This window comes from Candida dubliniensis, chromosome 2, assembly GCF_000026945.1.
Source record: "Candida dubliniensis CD36 chromosome 2, complete sequence".
NCBI classification, from domain to species: Eukaryota; Fungi; Ascomycota; class Pichiomycetes; order Serinales; family Debaryomycetaceae; genus Candida; species Candida dubliniensis.
In genome coordinates, this window is record NC_012861.1 from 45,287 (window position 1) to 61,974 (window position 16,688).

General features: G+C 36.0%; 7 protein-coding genes across 7 annotated transcripts; 2 read left to right on the forward strand and 5 right to left on the reverse strand. All coding sequences in view use genetic code 12, as the record gives it.

The window, feature by feature from the left end:
- Window positions 1-163: 163 nt before the first annotated feature.
- On the reverse strand, window positions 164-1,639 carry CD36_15310 (aromatic amino acid aminotransferase, putative; the record flags this gene model as incomplete). The annotated part of the gene is made up of 1 exon (XM_002417965.1): window positions 164-1,639. One exon carries the CDS (start codon window positions 1,637-1,639, stop codon window positions 164-166), a length of 1,476 nt encoding a protein of 491 aa, XP_002418010.1.
- Window positions 1,640-2,393: 754 nt separating this feature from the next.
- On the forward strand, window positions 2,394-5,660 carry RAD5 (DNA repair protein, putative; the record flags this gene model as incomplete). Its single annotated transcript, XM_002417966.1, has 1 exon — window positions 2,394-5,660. One exon carries the CDS (start codon window positions 2,394-2,396, stop codon window positions 5,658-5,660), a length of 3,267 nt encoding a protein of 1,088 aa, XP_002418011.1.
- A 59-nt stretch (window positions 5,661-5,719) lies between these two features.
- CD36_15330 (X-Pro aminopeptidase, putative) lies at window positions 5,720-7,813 on the reverse strand (the record flags this gene model as incomplete). The annotated part of the gene is made up of 1 exon (XM_002417967.1): window positions 5,720-7,813. The coding sequence occupies one exon, from the start codon at window positions 7,811-7,813 to the stop codon at window positions 5,720-5,722; it is 2,094 nt and encodes a 697-aa protein (XP_002418012.1).
- Window positions 7,814-8,325: 512 nt separating this feature from the next.
- CD36_15340 (pleiotropic drug resistance regulatory protein 6, putative) lies at window positions 8,326-11,334 on the forward strand (the record flags this gene model as incomplete). The annotated part of the gene is made up of 1 exon (XM_002417968.1): window positions 8,326-11,334. The coding sequence occupies one exon, from the start codon at window positions 8,326-8,328 to the stop codon at window positions 11,332-11,334; it is 3,009 nt and encodes a 1,002-aa protein (XP_002418013.1).
- A 98-nt stretch (window positions 11,335-11,432) lies between these two features.
- CD36_15350 (replication factor-A protein 1, putative) lies at window positions 11,433-13,304 on the reverse strand (the record flags this gene model as incomplete). Its single annotated transcript, XM_002417969.1, has 1 exon — window positions 11,433-13,304. One exon carries the CDS (start codon window positions 13,302-13,304, stop codon window positions 11,433-11,435), a length of 1,872 nt encoding a protein of 623 aa, XP_002418014.1.
- A 233-nt stretch (window positions 13,305-13,537) lies between these two features.
- CD36_15360 (beta-cystathionase, putative) lies at window positions 13,538-15,067 on the reverse strand (the record flags this gene model as incomplete). Its single annotated transcript, XM_002417970.1, has 2 exons — window positions 13,538-14,740; window positions 14,999-15,067. The coding sequence occupies 2 exons, from the start codon at window positions 15,065-15,067 to the stop codon at window positions 13,538-13,540; spliced, it is 1,272 nt and encodes a 423-aa protein (XP_002418015.1).
- A 75-nt stretch (window positions 15,068-15,142) lies between these two features.
- Window positions 15,143-15,874, reverse strand: NUO24 (subunit of NADH-ubiquinone oxidoreductase, mitochondrial precursor, putative; the record flags this gene model as incomplete). Its single annotated transcript, XM_002417971.1, has 1 exon — window positions 15,143-15,874. The coding sequence occupies one exon, from the start codon at window positions 15,872-15,874 to the stop codon at window positions 15,143-15,145; it is 732 nt and encodes a 243-aa protein (XP_002418016.1).
- Between the last annotated feature and the right edge of the window lie 814 nt (window positions 15,875-16,688).

Here is a 16,688-nt window from a genome sequence, read left to right on the forward strand (position 1 = left end):
TTAAAAGCATGTTATTTTGGCGTTTATTTTTTTTTTTTTTTTTTTTTTTTTTTGTTGATGGTGTTTTGTAATGCGACTCGTTTTAACAAACTCCTGATAAATATACATTAAGATAGAGGTACAATAAATCTAAATAAGCCAGCTGATACATGCGAAACTGTACTTACAATCCAAACTCGATTCTGACAGCCTTACCAAACTTCTCTAAACCTACAACCAACTGATCCAAAGGAACTGCAGCATAAGTACCTCTGAAAAATATGTGGGTTTTGTGTGATGGGTTTGCTGGCAAATTCTTTTGAGGAGGAGATGACTGGCCCTCTGCTTTGAACCATGACCCTGGAGCCAATAAACATCCTTGCTTAATTGCTTGCTCGTGTACTGCAGCTTCAACTTTCAAGGGATCTTCTAAAAACTCTTTATACTTTGGATGTTTGGATGCATCAAGTGTGACAGTGAAAAACATACCTGCTACTGGTGGGTTAAAAGACGAAACTTCTTTTGGAACGAATTCATCCAAGGCATCAATTGCAACATCTCGTTTGTGAGTATACTCTGCCCTTAAACCAATAAGCCAATCCAAGTAACCAGAATGTCCCCATTTGCGCAACAATGCATTGGCCAAGGTCTCCGAAAACCCAGATGGATTTTGCACAGACACTTCATGCAAACGAACATATCTCTCCAACAAGTCCTTTTGAGCAACAATCCAACCCAATCTCAACCCAGGAGCAAGGACTTTTGAAAACGAATCCAATCTCACAACTCTACCCTCAACATCAAGGGAAATAAAAGAAGGAACCAATGCTTTTAAAAATTCATCGTGATCATGAACAGCCTTACCTTCTCTTGCTGCCTTGTCCTTAGTGTATGGTTCCATCTGCAAAAAGTAGTAAGGCTCATCCTCAATAATTAAAAAGTCGTATTTACAGGCAATGTCATAGATTTGTTTCCTTCTTTCCGCACTTAATGAAGAACCAGTAGGGTTTTGCCCCGTACAAATTGTATACAAGAATTTGGGTTTGTTGCCGACCCAGCGACTCATTAATTCCTCTAATTTCTCCGGAATTATACCAAATTCATCCATCGTAACTGGAACAGTATTGACACCTTGTCCATTGGCAGATTCAAGAGCCGAGGAAAAAGTGTATTCTTCTACCAAGATGGAATCCCCTTTACTACAAAAGGTTCTCAAAGTGCTATCCCAAGCTTCAGTGTTTCCTACCGAAACAACCACATCCCAATTCTCATAAGGAACTTTATGGACCATGTCGGTATGTTCTCTAATGAACTGAAGAAACTCAGGCAGACCAAAAGTGCTACCATATTGTAAACTTCTTGCCAACTCAATTTGATCCGGAATGTTATCAGCAGCTCTTTTGAAGACCTCGATTGTGGTTTTATTCTCTCCGTCAATAGGTGCACCAATTCCACCACTAAACGAAGGTGTGGGAACATCAGCAGTCACCTTTTCAAATGGGAAATAATCCGACAAGGGCAAACCACCTCCCAAAAATGTAATACCAGGTTGTTTGTAGTATTTGAAAATACCTTTCAATGGTGAAGTCTGTCTTGCTTTGGATTCATTTGATAACAAATGTGTCAAATCTTTAGCCTGTGGTTTTGTATCGCTAGTCATGGTGGTACAGGGAGTGAAATAAATATATATGGAAAAAGAGTTGATATAAAAAAAAAAAAAAGAAAGAACGAAGGGAAGAAGGAACTATTTATAAATTCAGAAAGATCAATAGATTAGTGAATTTTGGTGAAATTTTAAGAAAAAAAAAAAAAAAAAAAAACAAAAGAACTGGTGCAGGGCATTTTTCCGCACCAAGAGGAGTCAATATGATATGACTAATTCAGGAAAGTTTGCCGATAAGTTACTTTTTGGGGAAGGAAGGAGTCGCGACATTTCCGCTTTACTGATCAAATCTTCCACACTATCAAAGAAATCATCTGAGAAAGCTTAGTATTAGGGTGAACGTTGCCTGGGTTAGAAGCGATAACCAAGAAACCAATAGTATGGCAAAGTTAATAGACGATTAAGGTCAAACCGTGTTCTGTTAAAGATGTACACTGTAGTCTAAATCCCGTTGCGCCTTATCTAAGTGGTGTATTTTAAAATCGCCTTTTGATAGTGCTCCCCCGCTTTGAGCAATTCCAAAAATAATACACACATTATCTGTTACTCACACACTACGGTGTTTTGTTTTCGTTAGCTGAGGTCCAATTGTCCAACCAGTTATTCTGTTCAATGACTATCTACTACAAATCTGATACCGTTTGTGGTATAGTTCTGGCAAAACGCGTATTAAGAATTTTTTTTTTTTTTTTTTCAATTCCGGCCTTCACTCAAACAAACATTGAAGAACACTTAAGGAAGCAGAAACACCATGAAAGTTGTAAAGAGAAGGTTCTTCAAACCAAAAGAGGAAGCCTTGTCCTCAGAAGAAGTCCCTGACTCACAACCATCTGCAGAACCCATCCATAGTTTGTTTGTTCCTGACGATTCTGAAGATGAAGAAATAACTAACGATGCACCCCCCAAAAGCGATTTTGAAACAGATATAACTGCAATAGTTGGAAAAATCTCCCCTGTAGTAATGCAATACTTGTATACAAAGTACTCGCAAAAACGTAATGGGGCCAAGTTTGCAGTTTCGGAGTTGTTGACAAATCCTCCTGATGTTGAAAAATTGCATCAACAATCGATTACTTCCCAGTCTAGCAAACGACCACACACAATAATATCAGACCACGTACCTCCAAATAAAAAAATGAACATCGACTTGCAAGGTACGGGTAGTGATGACGAGCCATTGGTGTGGCGGAGGTTTATTGGCAGTTTAAATATCCAGGCAATGGCAACGAGACCCACAATGAAGCCATTAAAATATCAGGAAAAACTAAAGCTCAAACGAATTACAACTAAGAATTCTACTTTGGCAAATAGTGCAATAGTCAGAGTGTATCACAATGAACGAGAAATTGGTCGAATTCCGGAAGATTTGACGAGAATTCTAAGTCCTTTGTTTGATTTAAACATTGCTGTATTTGAAGCATCGGTGTTGGAAGAAACAAAGTCTAGGCTATCAACTGGCGACTCATTTGTAATAGAAATTGAAGTCTATTTGACAAGCTCCAGTTTTGCAAAAAACTTGGATTCTATTGAGAATCCTGTTGACTTGAAAAAATCCAATTTTGACTACTCAAAGGAAAGCGAGGGTGAAGCTGCACTACGACTTCGGCAGTTTGCCATCTCAAACTTGTTTGATAGGCTTGCAATCAAGCCACTTAAAGTTAGTGAAAACATGGATGAAGAGGACGAAGAAGAAACGCCAAGCCAAGAAACCGACTCCGGCGAAGTAGAACATCCGGTTCCTGAAATTAATTTAGACCAGATGAAGGAATTTTATCAATCTAATAACCAGCTCAAGTTATTAGAAGGATTACCTGAAACCACTACTCCACCAAAAGAAAATTTTGCTCTTGATTTAAGAAGTTACCAAAAACACGGCTTATCGTGGATGCTTGCACGTGAAAAAGAATTGGATGTGTTGGAAATCCTTCTGAATGAAGATAAGTTGTCTTCACAATCAAGAAAGGAGTTGGAAAATATGGGCACCATGAATCCACTTTGGAGAAAATACAAATGGCCATATGCTACAGAAGCAACTCAGGATCCAACACAAAACCAGACTGAGAAGTACTTTTATGCCAACATGTATAACGGCGAATTATCGCTTGAAAGACCAATCATAAAATCAAGTTTAAGAGGGGGGATATTAGCAGACGAAATGGGATTGGGGAAAACAATTGCCACCTTGGCATTAGTAAACTCGGTACCATACGACAATTTTCCTGAAGCCAAGTCTGACAGACCATATGCATCCCAAACCACATTAATAGTTGTTCCCATGTCTTTGCTTTTCCAGTGGAAAAGTGAGTTTGAGAAATGCAATAATAACAGTCGCCATTTTTGTCGTCTTCATTATGGTGAAGATCAAGAAACAAACTTAGCGTGGTCTTTGTGTAATCCTGATAAATCTAAAATCCCTATTGTGGTGATAACCACGTATGGTACCGTTTTAAATGAATTTACAAGATTATCCAAACGCCGCAATTCTAAGGGCGAGTTTCCCAAGATAGGTTTATATTCGGTCAAATTTTTCCGTATCATATTAGATGAAGGCCATAACATTAGAAATAGAAATACGAAAACGGCTAAATCTGTCTATGAATTACAGCTGAGCCGGAAATGGATTTTGACCGGGACACCAATCGTAAATAGATTGGACGATTTGTTTTCACTAGCAAAGTTCTTAGAGTTGGACCCATGGAATAATTTTTCATATTGGAAAACGTTTGTAACTTTGCCATTCGAACACAAAAAGATTTCACAAACATTAGATGTGGTGAAATCTATTTTAGAGCCAATATTTTTAAGAAGAACCAAGCTGCAGAAAAAGAACGGTAAACCATTGGTTGAGCTACCAGCAAAAGAGGTGGTGATAGAGCAAATCAAGTTCAATGAGGACGAAGAGAAATTATATCAATGGTTCAAAGATCGTGCTTATGCTTCTTTTGCCGAAGGAATAAAGTCTGGACAGCTATTACGCAGATACACCCAGATCTTGACTCATATTTTACGTTTGAGACAGGTGTGTTGCCATGTGGATTTGATCGGAGGTGCTCATGAGATGGATGACGAGATAATAGAAGCTGAACAGGATGAAGAAATGAGAAAGTTTTTGTCATCGATTAAAGAAAATCAAATTCGATTTGCAAGTGATACTGATGTTAAAGAAATAATGTATAACTTGTACGGAAAAATTAAAGAAGAAAACGAATGTTCTATATGCACACAGGTACCTATCCCATATAGTGAAATGGTTGTCACTCCTTGTGCTCATACATTCTGTTTATCTTGTATTTTGGAGCATTTGGATTTCCAAAAGGAGTTGAAAAAGGAAAAGCTTTGTCCCAATTGCCGACTGCCGATCTCAAAATACCAGTTATTTCGAATTAGAAAACAACCCACAAGGGGAAACGAAATTAGGTTTCATACCCAGAAATATGCTCCTGACTATGATTTTCAGTTGTATTTATACGATCCTAATAGATCATCCTCAAAAATACAAGCTTTGATAAGACACTTGAAGGCATTACATAGCCAATCACCCAATCTGAAAGTCATTGTGTTTTCGCAATTTCTGTCGTATTTGGATATTATCCATAGCGAACTAAAACTAGCCAGTGAAGACTTTATAGTGTTTAAGTTTGACGGAAGATTGAATATGAATGATCGTACAAAATTATTGGAATCTTTTAACCAGCCTTTGGACAATGGGAAAATAGCAATATTGCTTTTATCGTTAAAAGCATGTGGTGTGGGGTTGAATCTAACCACAGCATCAAGGGCATACATGATGGATCCATGGTGGTCACCAAGTATAGAAGACCAAGCAATTGACAGGATTCATAGAATTGGCCAGAATGAGACTGTCAAAGTTGTTCGATTTATTATGGAAAACAGTATTGAGACCAAAATGCTAAAGATTCAAGAACGTAAAAAGCAAATTGGAGAAGCTGTTGCTGCCGAAGAAGAAGAGAGACGAAGACGAAGAGTCGAAGAGATACAAATCCTTTTTGAGGAATAGTATAATAGGTTACATTGTGTATATATATTTTTTTTTTTTTTTTTTTAAAAAAAAAAGACTTATTTTGATTTTACCAATGGTTCAGTTTCTCTTTTCAACCATTTATAAGTATAACTATTCTTGTCAAAGTTTTCATGAAAACTGTTCCAAATGTCAGCGTGGTATTCATTAATCCAAGAAATTTCTTCATCATTTAACAAATGAATACCAATTAAACGTCTACAGTATGGAACCTTGGTGACAGTTTCAAACTCTAAATATGACTTGCCATCATATCTCAAATCACTCTCCTTAATAAACATTACATTCTCAATACGAATACCATAATCCCCTTCTTGATAGTATCCAGGTTCATTGGAAATCAAGTTACCAGCTTTCAAGGCATAAGCGGCAGCATTAGGTCTTGGTCCAATTCCAATAGGACCTTCATGCACATTCAAGTAAGCACCAACACCATGTGAAGTACCGTGTGCATAATTAAGACCATACTTCCAAAGATACTGTCTAGCAATAGCATCAATCAAGTTACCAGTAGTATTCTGAGGGAATCTCAAAGTCGACAATGCAATGTTGCCCTTCAAGACCAATGTATAATTTGTAATTTCTTCTTTAGTTGGTTTCTGGAAGTGTACTGTTCTCGTGACATCAGTAGTACCTTCCAAAAACTGTGACCCAGAATCATTTAAATAAAGTTTACGTGGATTAATAGTAGAACACTGACCTTTTGTCGGTTTATAGTGAATCACAGCTCCATTGGCTCCAGTGGCACTAATAGTGTCAAAAGATAACCCAACAAAATTATCTTCCTGTTGTTTGAATTCAGTCAATTTTTCATCAGCTTCAATTTCGTCAATCAACTCTTGTTTCTCTATCACCTGCTCTTCTAACCAGGCGAAAAACTTAATCAAAGCTCTACCATCTTTCAAGTGGGCAATCTTGGCACCTTCCAATTCGACATTATTCTTCACAGCTTTCAAATCTTCAACTGGGGATAATCCTTGGGTAAACTCACACTTTAAGTTACGGACCACTTCCCAGTTGGCATTGTCGGGTATATAAAACTTCTTGTTGGATTCAGATAATTTTGTTGAAACAGTGGTCAAGCTAGGGTAGAAGGATTCGTATGGTTCTATATTAATACCTGCTGTCTTTAAATCCCCAACAATGTCTTCCAGCAACCTATTTTCGCCAATGTAAAGAGTTGTAGACTCGTCTGTAAGTATCACAAAACTGTAAAAAACAGGGTTATATTGAATATCCAGACCACGTAAATTTAATAACCAAGCCACCTCATCCAAGGCGGAAATCACTATTCCCTTAATATCGCCAGTTAAATGCTTTTTGACATCAGCCAATTTATCTTCCACATTTCTACCTGTGAAATTTACATCTAAACTCTTGATCTCTCCTAAATTCCTGGGTGGCAACTCCTCAAATTGTTCCCAGATTTTGTTAATCAAGTTTTCTTTCACCGCAGTAAATTCTATTTTCACCTTTTCATTCTTGGTCAACTCCTTCTCAACAATGGATTGAAACTCTTTGTACAATTTGTAGGTAATCAAAGTTGGATCGACACCAATTCTCACAGCAATCCCACTGTCTAAACTTAATTGAACTGCTTGTTGTACGGTCCATTCTTTCCAGTTGGGCTCATCCTTAGCTCCCTGCTTTAATAAAATCCAGTTAAAATCCAATTCATCAACAGCCTGAGTAAAGTATCTTCCATCCGTAGACAACGCAGCAGTACCTTCAAACGTGTCACCAACACTATTCATATCTCTAGTAATAATCGCAATACCAGCACTACCAGAAAACCCACTAATAAAACTTCTCTTTTGATCATAAGCAGAAACGTATTCTGATTGGTGTTGGTCTTCAGATGGGACAATGTAAATACCTAAATCGTGTTCTTTCATCTGCTTTCTCAAAGATTCCAATCTTTTAGAGGTATTGACCTCTTTGGCATCAGGCAAACACAATGAAGGATTAAAAGTGAAAATGGATCCTTCTCTTGAGGTGCATCCGCTTGTTGGGGTTGAATCCCTTCTATTAAGACTAAGTCTTTTATAAATTGACTTTCTATTGGCTCTTGAGATTAAACCTGGTGAACAGGTACAATTGGCACACTGTGCTCGAGCAACTCTACTTGACATGTCGTTCTAACTAATGATAATTTTCAATCAAAATAAAAACAAAAAAGTATAAATTTTAAAACGAAAGGTAGTATTAGAAACGGCAATATGTTAATTTTTTTTTTTTTTCTTTGTGGTTTGCTGAGTGACATGAGGTCGAGTATTTAGCCAGTCATCCACGACCTCAAGAATGTGTAAAAGTACGTTTGACAGGCACAGTCACTAAAACCTTTAGTTTTTTCAAAGCCAAAAACTCTTATGATAAAGGAACATGAAGAAAACCTCCTAAAGAAAATTCCTACCTTACATATAGACCATCAAATGTAGTTGTCAAAAATTGTTGTTAGCAACTACACTAGGAACAAGCTTCTTGGTTAAATGCTTAACTCAGGTTTCTTGATTTTCACGCTACCAACTCGGACATATTTGGTAGGTGTTTTTTTTTTTTTTTTTTTCTTCTTCTTCTCTGTTTTGATTTGATTTCCTTGCATGTTCTTCCTCGTTTCCACAAGCCTTGGTGATACGTTTACGTAATGTCAGATGAATTGAACATTGATGGGGTAGTTAGAGATATCGTACTGTTATACTCATCCAGCAATGCCTCGGAGATTCATGAGTTGCAAGAAAGATTACAGACTTATCAAAAAAGTGATATTGGATATCAACTAGGATTTAAGTTGTTGGAAAATAGCAATAGGAATGTAAAATATTTTGGAGCATTGACAATTACTGTATTTTTAAATACTCATGACTCTTCGGCAACATTTGGAAACTGTTTCAATGAAATTCTTGGAGTTATTATTAAGTTATCCACTACTGATTTCACTGCAAACTTGTTTATTATCAAGAAACTATTAAGTAATTTATCCTTACTATACATTATGAACGCAGATAAAGCATACTTTGATCCAGTTTTACGTTTATTATCGGCGATTTCGGGTTCCAGAGATACTGCCATTTCAACTATGATTTACCAACTACAGGATGAAAAACAACTAGAATTGCTACTCTTATTTTTGTCGATTATAGCCGAAGATATTATAAAATCGCCAACTCAATCTGCAAAGTTGCACACATTAATACATGGTACTGTTTTTAAATACTGCTTGGTACTATTTGAATATCTTTACAACAATTTACTGTCCATATCGACAAGAATTATACTATTGCTGTTGGATTTTTTGAGTTCATGGGTCGTATACGTTTCAGTTGCAGAAACGAATTCCGAAGAAAGGTATACTGAAGATGTCCAGGTATTTTTGCAATACTTATTGAAGCAACTTAATATTGAAACTAACATCAGCAACATGGAAATTCTTAACAAATCGTTTACATTATTCACTGAAATCATTGATAGTATCCCACGAATACTATCTCCTTTGAGATCTACAATTTTTGACATTCTTTTTGGAGATAACAAGTTTGGAGCGTTTTATACAAAACTAATTTGTACCAATCAAGAATTTAGAGAGACGTATACTTTAGAAATTGAAAATTATGTGAATTTAGTTATTTCATACTTGGGATTGAATTTGGTTTTGATTACAAGAAATATTTCTGACGTTAATGTTCTTAATATTATACAAATGACAATGGCCCTTTCAAGTATACCAGGCATTCCAACAGAAGATGAGAATGTTAGTGAGCAGCTTATTGTGTTTTGGGAAGATTTCACAGAAGCTTATATTGATGACCAAGAGGTGACAAAAACCCTATTTACAGAGGAACAGGACCTAGCTAAGTTCATTACTAAGAGGAATGAGATTTTATTAGAAGTGAGCCGTATTTTTTTCAAGAAAGTGCTTTATTATCCAGGAGCAACTAAAGAGTTTCGCTTGTATAGGAACTCTGTTGCGGAATTGTTTGGCTCGCTTTATTCATTATTGGGCGTTTCCTTGTATTCGAGTATCTGTGATTTGATATATTTTAACTTAGATCAGCAGAACAAAACAATAGACTCTTTTCAGAATTTGGAAGCTGGGCTCTACTTGATTTATAAAATCACCGCAGATATTTACTTTCATGATGATCATGAAGAAGATAATTTTGGTAAGGTGACATTGACACCTCTAATAAATGAAATGTTTAGCAAAGATTTGGTGCAGGTGGTTAAAGGTGCCCCTGAAGTTGCAACCAAACAACTCAAAATTACACTTTTGAACATGATGTCTATTTTGCCTTTTTTTTACAAAAATGAAATAGGAAGTCAACATCTTCCGGCAACTTTTGATTTCTTATTCGATATAATTTTGAATGGGGGGAACGAAAATATATCGTTAATGGCATCCAGAACGGTTTATAAAATATGTCAAGACTCTGAAGGGAAGTTGATTCCCTTTTTACCAAACTTGGAGTTGATACTTCTTGAAATGTTAAAGAATCCAAACTTCGATGATACTATTCGAGAGAGAATGACGTTTTCCTACATTTCAATTGCGAGAGCTACAAAGAATCCAGTTGATTGGGGCAACAGGTTGCATGCGGTGTTGATGGAGATTGAATCTTGTTATAGTAATTTGAATGAGGAACTAGAAGGTTACGCAATCAGTTTGATTTCTTGCATTAGCGAGATGAGCAATGCAAGTCTATTACCCGAAGATATCGAGGATTACTTTACTTTGGATCAATTAAACGTTCATAAAGCATACTGGATAGAAGATCCTTTGGAAATACGAAACAAAGTGTTAAAGAATCTAAAACTATTTTCGTTGGAAACAGATATGCTTTCCAAAAACTCAATAGTGACAGAAAAGTGTTGCAATGTGTTGAAGTATGGGTTTAGAGAAGAAATACCTGGTCCATTTACTTTTAGTGTTGATATTGTTTTTGAATACTTGGTGGCCAAAGTCAGAAATTGTAATGCACAGTCCATTCCAATTATTCATGGCTTACTAGAGAGTATTATCATAACCAGTTTTAAAACCGTTAGTCAAGACGCGATTGAGATTTTAGTACATGGCATATTTATTGAAATTTATACAACAATTGTTTCAGATGTGGATTTAGTAAAATCATCTTTGGATTTATTTACTACAATGCTTGAAAAACGACCAAGTTTGCTATTACAAACGCCGTTTTTCAACGATACAATTATTCCATTTGCCATTCAACCATTGTATTTGCATGAAATATTTGTTGTCAAGTCAGTAATAAAGTTCTGGAATACTACTATTACATTAAAGAAAGGCAGTAGTAGTGAGCACCAACAAATCAAGGACATTATGAACAGCACTATTCAAAATTCTACAATCGGTGTTCTGTTGATTGAAGCTTTGTTATCAGGGTTTGTTCTGGCACCACGGTCGGCCGTCGAGTACTATTTCCCGTTGTTTCGGACCTTGGTGGCGAAAATGCCATTGGAGGTAAAGAATTGGATCAGCCATGTCTTGCTTAGCATTTTAATAGGTAAAGCACCTTTGGACAGCAAGGATTCAGAAACATTCCTCAATAAACTTTTGTTAACAAGAGGACAAAGACAAGCTAATGATGTGCTCCGCGATTATTGGCTACAAGTAAACAAACTAACAAATTTTAAAAATTAGATACAAACACAATACAAATGGGTATATAAGCTCGGCAAATGAATCTGAAACTTATAAGTAAAATCAATCTCTTTTTTTTTTTTTTTTGTTTTGTAGAATTAAACCAATAGTTGATCCAATTCTTTAATCAAAAATTGGGACTCACTTGCGTAATCAAGTTCATTTATTCCCGCAGCCTGGTATCTTGTTTTCAATTCATCATTATATGTCTCTTGTCTAGCCTTGACTCTTAAACTAAACTCTTTGAATAATGTGTTGTTCATAATCTGGTTTACCTGTTCCGGGTTTTCTTCTTTTTTCTTGATTAATTCTGTTGCGTCGATACCAAGCAACTTTTTGGCTTGGTCATCAAACAATGTTAACCACATATGGCCCGTGCTATCAGTGACAGAACAACTCAAAACATAACGCCAAGTTGGCTCTTCATATGTCATTGCACATTTCTCGCATCTCCAAGTACCATCATGATCCTGTTGAACCAATTTCTTATTACATGTTTGTGCGGGTCTGGTAGCATCAGCACTATTGACTAAATTTGGACAAGCGGGATAAGCAAAGTTTTCTGGTTTACAGAAGGTCACACTTGCCTTTATGGAAAAGTAGTCAGGCTTGTCTGTTGAGCCGGAGTGCTCTTCTAAAGCTCGGTTAATGGAAATTCTTTGTGCGATTTTGTCAGCTCCACTACCACCAGTATCAATTTTCAAACTCTTGAACAGTTCGTGAATACCAATGTTATCATACCAACCCTTCAATTTAAAACTTTCAGGTGTACCAGGATTTGGGATGATGGAACCAGCTTGAGTCAAACTCAATGTTCTTCCACCAAAATCAGACACTTTGCAACCTTTGACAGCGACAACAGTACCTTCTTCAACATCAAAATCAGTTGCAGTGTTATTCCATAAACCAAGCTCCACGCCGAACCCAGTTTCATCTACAACAAGTATATTTCTTCTGTCAAAAACTCTACCAGTGGATTTGGCAGTGATTTGGAATGGAGGGTAAACCGTCTTCAAAGCACCAAGAACATCGATAATGGAATTTGCTTCTAAATTCTGTATTTGATCCAATTTGACAAAATTGAAATTCAATTTTGGTACATCAGACTCATCAAAACATTCGGTTATTTCAGTGTCCTTGTCAAATGTGAGTTCATAAGGATGTGACAATGTGTTGAACTTCTTTCTTGCAGCAGCAACTCTGGCTTTGGAAATGTAATAAACCTTACCTTCTTCTAATAATTTATGTGCCTTTTCCGCAGTTTCATTGAATGCAGAAGCTTTTATTTCGTCGGATTCGTCCAATAAATTAAACCCAAATACTTTGCCTTCTCCTTTGCTATTGGACCAAGTTCTGAGATCTCCCTTGTAGGAAACTCTGGCTTTGATTGTCCAGTTGTTTTGATATGGAGAAATTGTTTCAATTGGAGATACTTTCCGATGAGGGCCGGGGGGTTTTGACTGAGCTGGAACCCCGCTACCGACGTCTGACTTGAAACTGTTTGTTGATTGAGCAAGAGGTGGGGTAACACCTGGTGCTGGAGATTCTCTCTCGAGACTGTCGGGTTTCTTTGTCAAAGTTAAATGAGCTTCTTCTGGATGTTCATTGAAATAAGTATCAACTGGTATAAAATTATTATGAGACTTTTCACTGGTGGGGGATAAAACTTCAAAGTTCTTAATTACAAAAAAGTGTTTCTGTGTGGCAAAAATAGAAAAGGCGTTGACTTGAACAATTGCGTATCTTTGACAGTTATTGTTTTTGATATACTCATTGCAAGATTCATCTATCAACCCATGGGTTGAGTATTCGCCATCGTTGAGCAAAATTCTGAACTTTTTCACGTCATTTGGCAAATCAACAGCTTTAATGTTCGTGATTTGGAGAATCATTGGAATCTTAACACTATCATGACCATTTTTTGAAAATGCTTGTTTTAACGCGCCTTTGGATAATTGTAAACCAGACATGTTGTTGGGTTATAGTAACACACAAACGAAAGAAAAGAGTAGTTTATATTTGTATTTTCTATTAAAAAAAAAAAAAAAAAAAACAGAGTTGGGTACGCGTTTTTCTCCCTTGAACGTGTAGGTCGTGGATAGCACAAAAAAGTCTCTACAAGTCCCAGAATTGCCTAGCAAATGTTAAAACTGTCTAATAAATGTGCACTAGGAATATATATAAAGTACGGGAGCCAGGAGTGTTACAATTTTGGTTGTATGCCCACTGCATTATATAACTCATCTCTATCATTCACTTTCACAGCACCACTTCTTAGCAATGCCTTGGTTAGATCGTCTATCAAGTCATCACAGTTTTCAATACCAATACACAATCTTATTAAATCCTCAGGAAATTCTCTTTCTTCTCTGGTTTTTGCATCAATGGAAGCATGGGACATTTTACACGGCATGGATATTAACGAATTAACGCAACCAAAAGAAACTGCTATACCGAAAATATCGGTGTTTTCAACAATTTTTTCCAGTAATCGGACACTCCCAGTTTCGAAGGATAATACAGCACCATAGCCTGAACACATGGAGCTGTGCAACTCGTATTGTGGATGTGACTTCAATCCCGGATACCTAACTTTAAAGCCTATGTTTTCCAAGAATTTGGCAATTCTAATACAGTTTTGCTGCTGTTTTTCGACTCGGATCGCTAATGTTTTCAAACCCCTGCTTAACAACCAACAGTCAAATGGAGATAACCCACATCCTGTAGAGTTTATAATGTAGTATAATTGTTGAGCGAGCAAAGCAGATCTGGTGGCGATCACCCCTGCCATAATATCATGGTGTCCATTGAGGTATTTAGTTGCCGACTCATACTGAATATCAACCCCCAAATCCAAGGGGGTCATCAACACTGGAGACATCATTGTGTTGTCAAAAACAATAACAATATCACGATTAACCTTGTGGGCGTAGTCAGCAATGGATTTGACATCAACCACTTTGATTAAAGGATTGGTAGGTGACTCCAAGAAGATCATCTTCGTATTATTATTTATTTTTGATTTTATTAATTCTGTATTAGTAGTATCATAGTGATGAGCAACAATGTCACCTTTCTTGCTCAAATAAGTTAATAATCTGTGAGTGCCACCGTATAAATCATCGCCAGCAATCACTTCATCGCCAGGCTTCAATAATCTTGTGATAACATCAAGACACCCCATTCCTGATGATACGGCAAATGCATGTTCTGCCTTCATAATTTTGGCAATATGATTTTGCAAATGGGTTCTTGTTGGGTTCCCCGATCTCGTGTAATCGTATTCCCCCATATTAGATAAAGATGGTTGCTTGAAAGTTGCCGATTGATACAACGGTGGGACAGATGCATTGTATTGGTCACCAGACTTGTTGAGTACCAACTCTGTTTCGAGACTATACGACTTCTTAGGTGACATTATATTTCAGTTAGTTCGTCAAATGAATATTGGAAAAAAAAAAAAAAAAAAAAAAAAAAACATTCAAAAGTTGAAAAATATAAACTGTGGAACTTTATCTTTTCCCATTGATAAATTCTGAGTCAGAAAAATGTTTAAACAAACAAAGAGAAAAAGAAAAAGGAAAAGGCCAAAATAAGTTTCGGAATAATTGCCAAACATCACGTGCCATTAATGTCTAATCCTCCACCACAATACAAAACTTACCTGCGGTATTAAAAATTGACACTGCCTAAAATCCCCATTGCAAAGAGATGATTCTAGTTTATTTTCCATTTATATATATTTTAGCACTATAAGGGTACTTTTATCTATTATACATATATCCATGCAGCAAAAAAAGCGGAATCCTTACAAATCAGCTCTAGTGAATTTTCTTATATCATTAGGTTCCTTGTTCAACAACACCTTTGGTCCACTGAAAGGTTCACATGATTGTCTCTTACCATCCACTGGTCCAATTTCAGTTAACTCTTTACCCTCTTGTAATTGTTTCAACAAGTTTATAGTGGCTTCTGGGGTCAAATCTTCATGGTAATCATCGTTGATTGCAATCATTGGTGCATTAACACAAGCACCTAAACATTCAACCTCTTGTAAAGTGAACAATTTATCTGGGGTGGTTTGGCCTGGTTTAATTTTCAAATAATCAGTAATTGCTTTCATAATACCGTCACTTCCACATAATTGGCAAGGCGTAGTGGTACAAACTTGCAAATTGTATTTCCCCATTGGATGTCTATTGTACATAGTATAAAATGTTGCTACTTCATACACTCTCATTGGTGGCATATCTAATAATTTGGCAACATAGTTCATCACTGAAATAGAAGTAAATCCTAGTTGACGTTGTCCCAAATCCAATAATGGCATGCATGCACCTTTTTTGTATTGTGGAGGATATTTAGCAATTATTTCTTCGGCTCTTTTTTTGTTTTCTGAATTAAACTCAAATGGTATATTTGGGTTGTCTTCTTTGGTGTCTCTATGAACAGAGATGATAGAAGAGTATCTTTTTGATACAGTAGAAGCGTATACACCCACTGGTGTTGTAGTAGATTTACCAATAAAACGAGCCAACATGGTAGTTATATGAATATGTAAATGATATGTGTTGAATATTAATGTGGTTACGACTTTCTGATAAATATGGTTATTACACCAATGAAAAATATTTTTACTTTGAGTTGGGATTTGTTAATTCTGGTGTTTTTTTTTCTCTGCCTCTGCGTAAGTATGTTTTCATTTTATTTGATTGGATAAAATTATATGCAGGATATTCTGAGTACTTGAATATGAAAGATGAATAGTACTGACAAGATAGTATTAGTATCTGTCATGATTGAAGATTAAATGATCTATTGTATACTATTGGTTTAATCTAATAATCATGAAAGAGATAAGAAGATATATTGTTATCTTTTTTTCGGGAGAAGGAATTTACAAGTATATTTAGACGAATTTTTACTCAAAATTGAAGAATTGCTAATATCAAAAAACCTTACTTGAATCCTAAACTTTTGTTAACGAAAAATCCTTCCTCCCTAGTACATTCTTCGTAGATAACAAATACGAATAATCCCTTGATCAGAAATAAAATGAGGAGACTTTTCAGAACAAATCATGACTTGTTTCCATTGTCATTCATGAAGTTGATAAAACATCAAGTCGACAATTTTCTTAACCAATTATTATTTACAAAAAAAAAAAAAAGAAAAGATAGGAAAACAATCTGAATTATATATCATTACAATGCAAATAATAATAGCAGTAGTAAAAAAAAAAAAAAGGATAATCAAGATCAATCTTTAATGATATAACAACAAACTGATGCGGAGAAGGCAATCTCAAATTTTTTTTTTTTTTTTTTTTTCATCCCTTGAATTCTTCATAAATT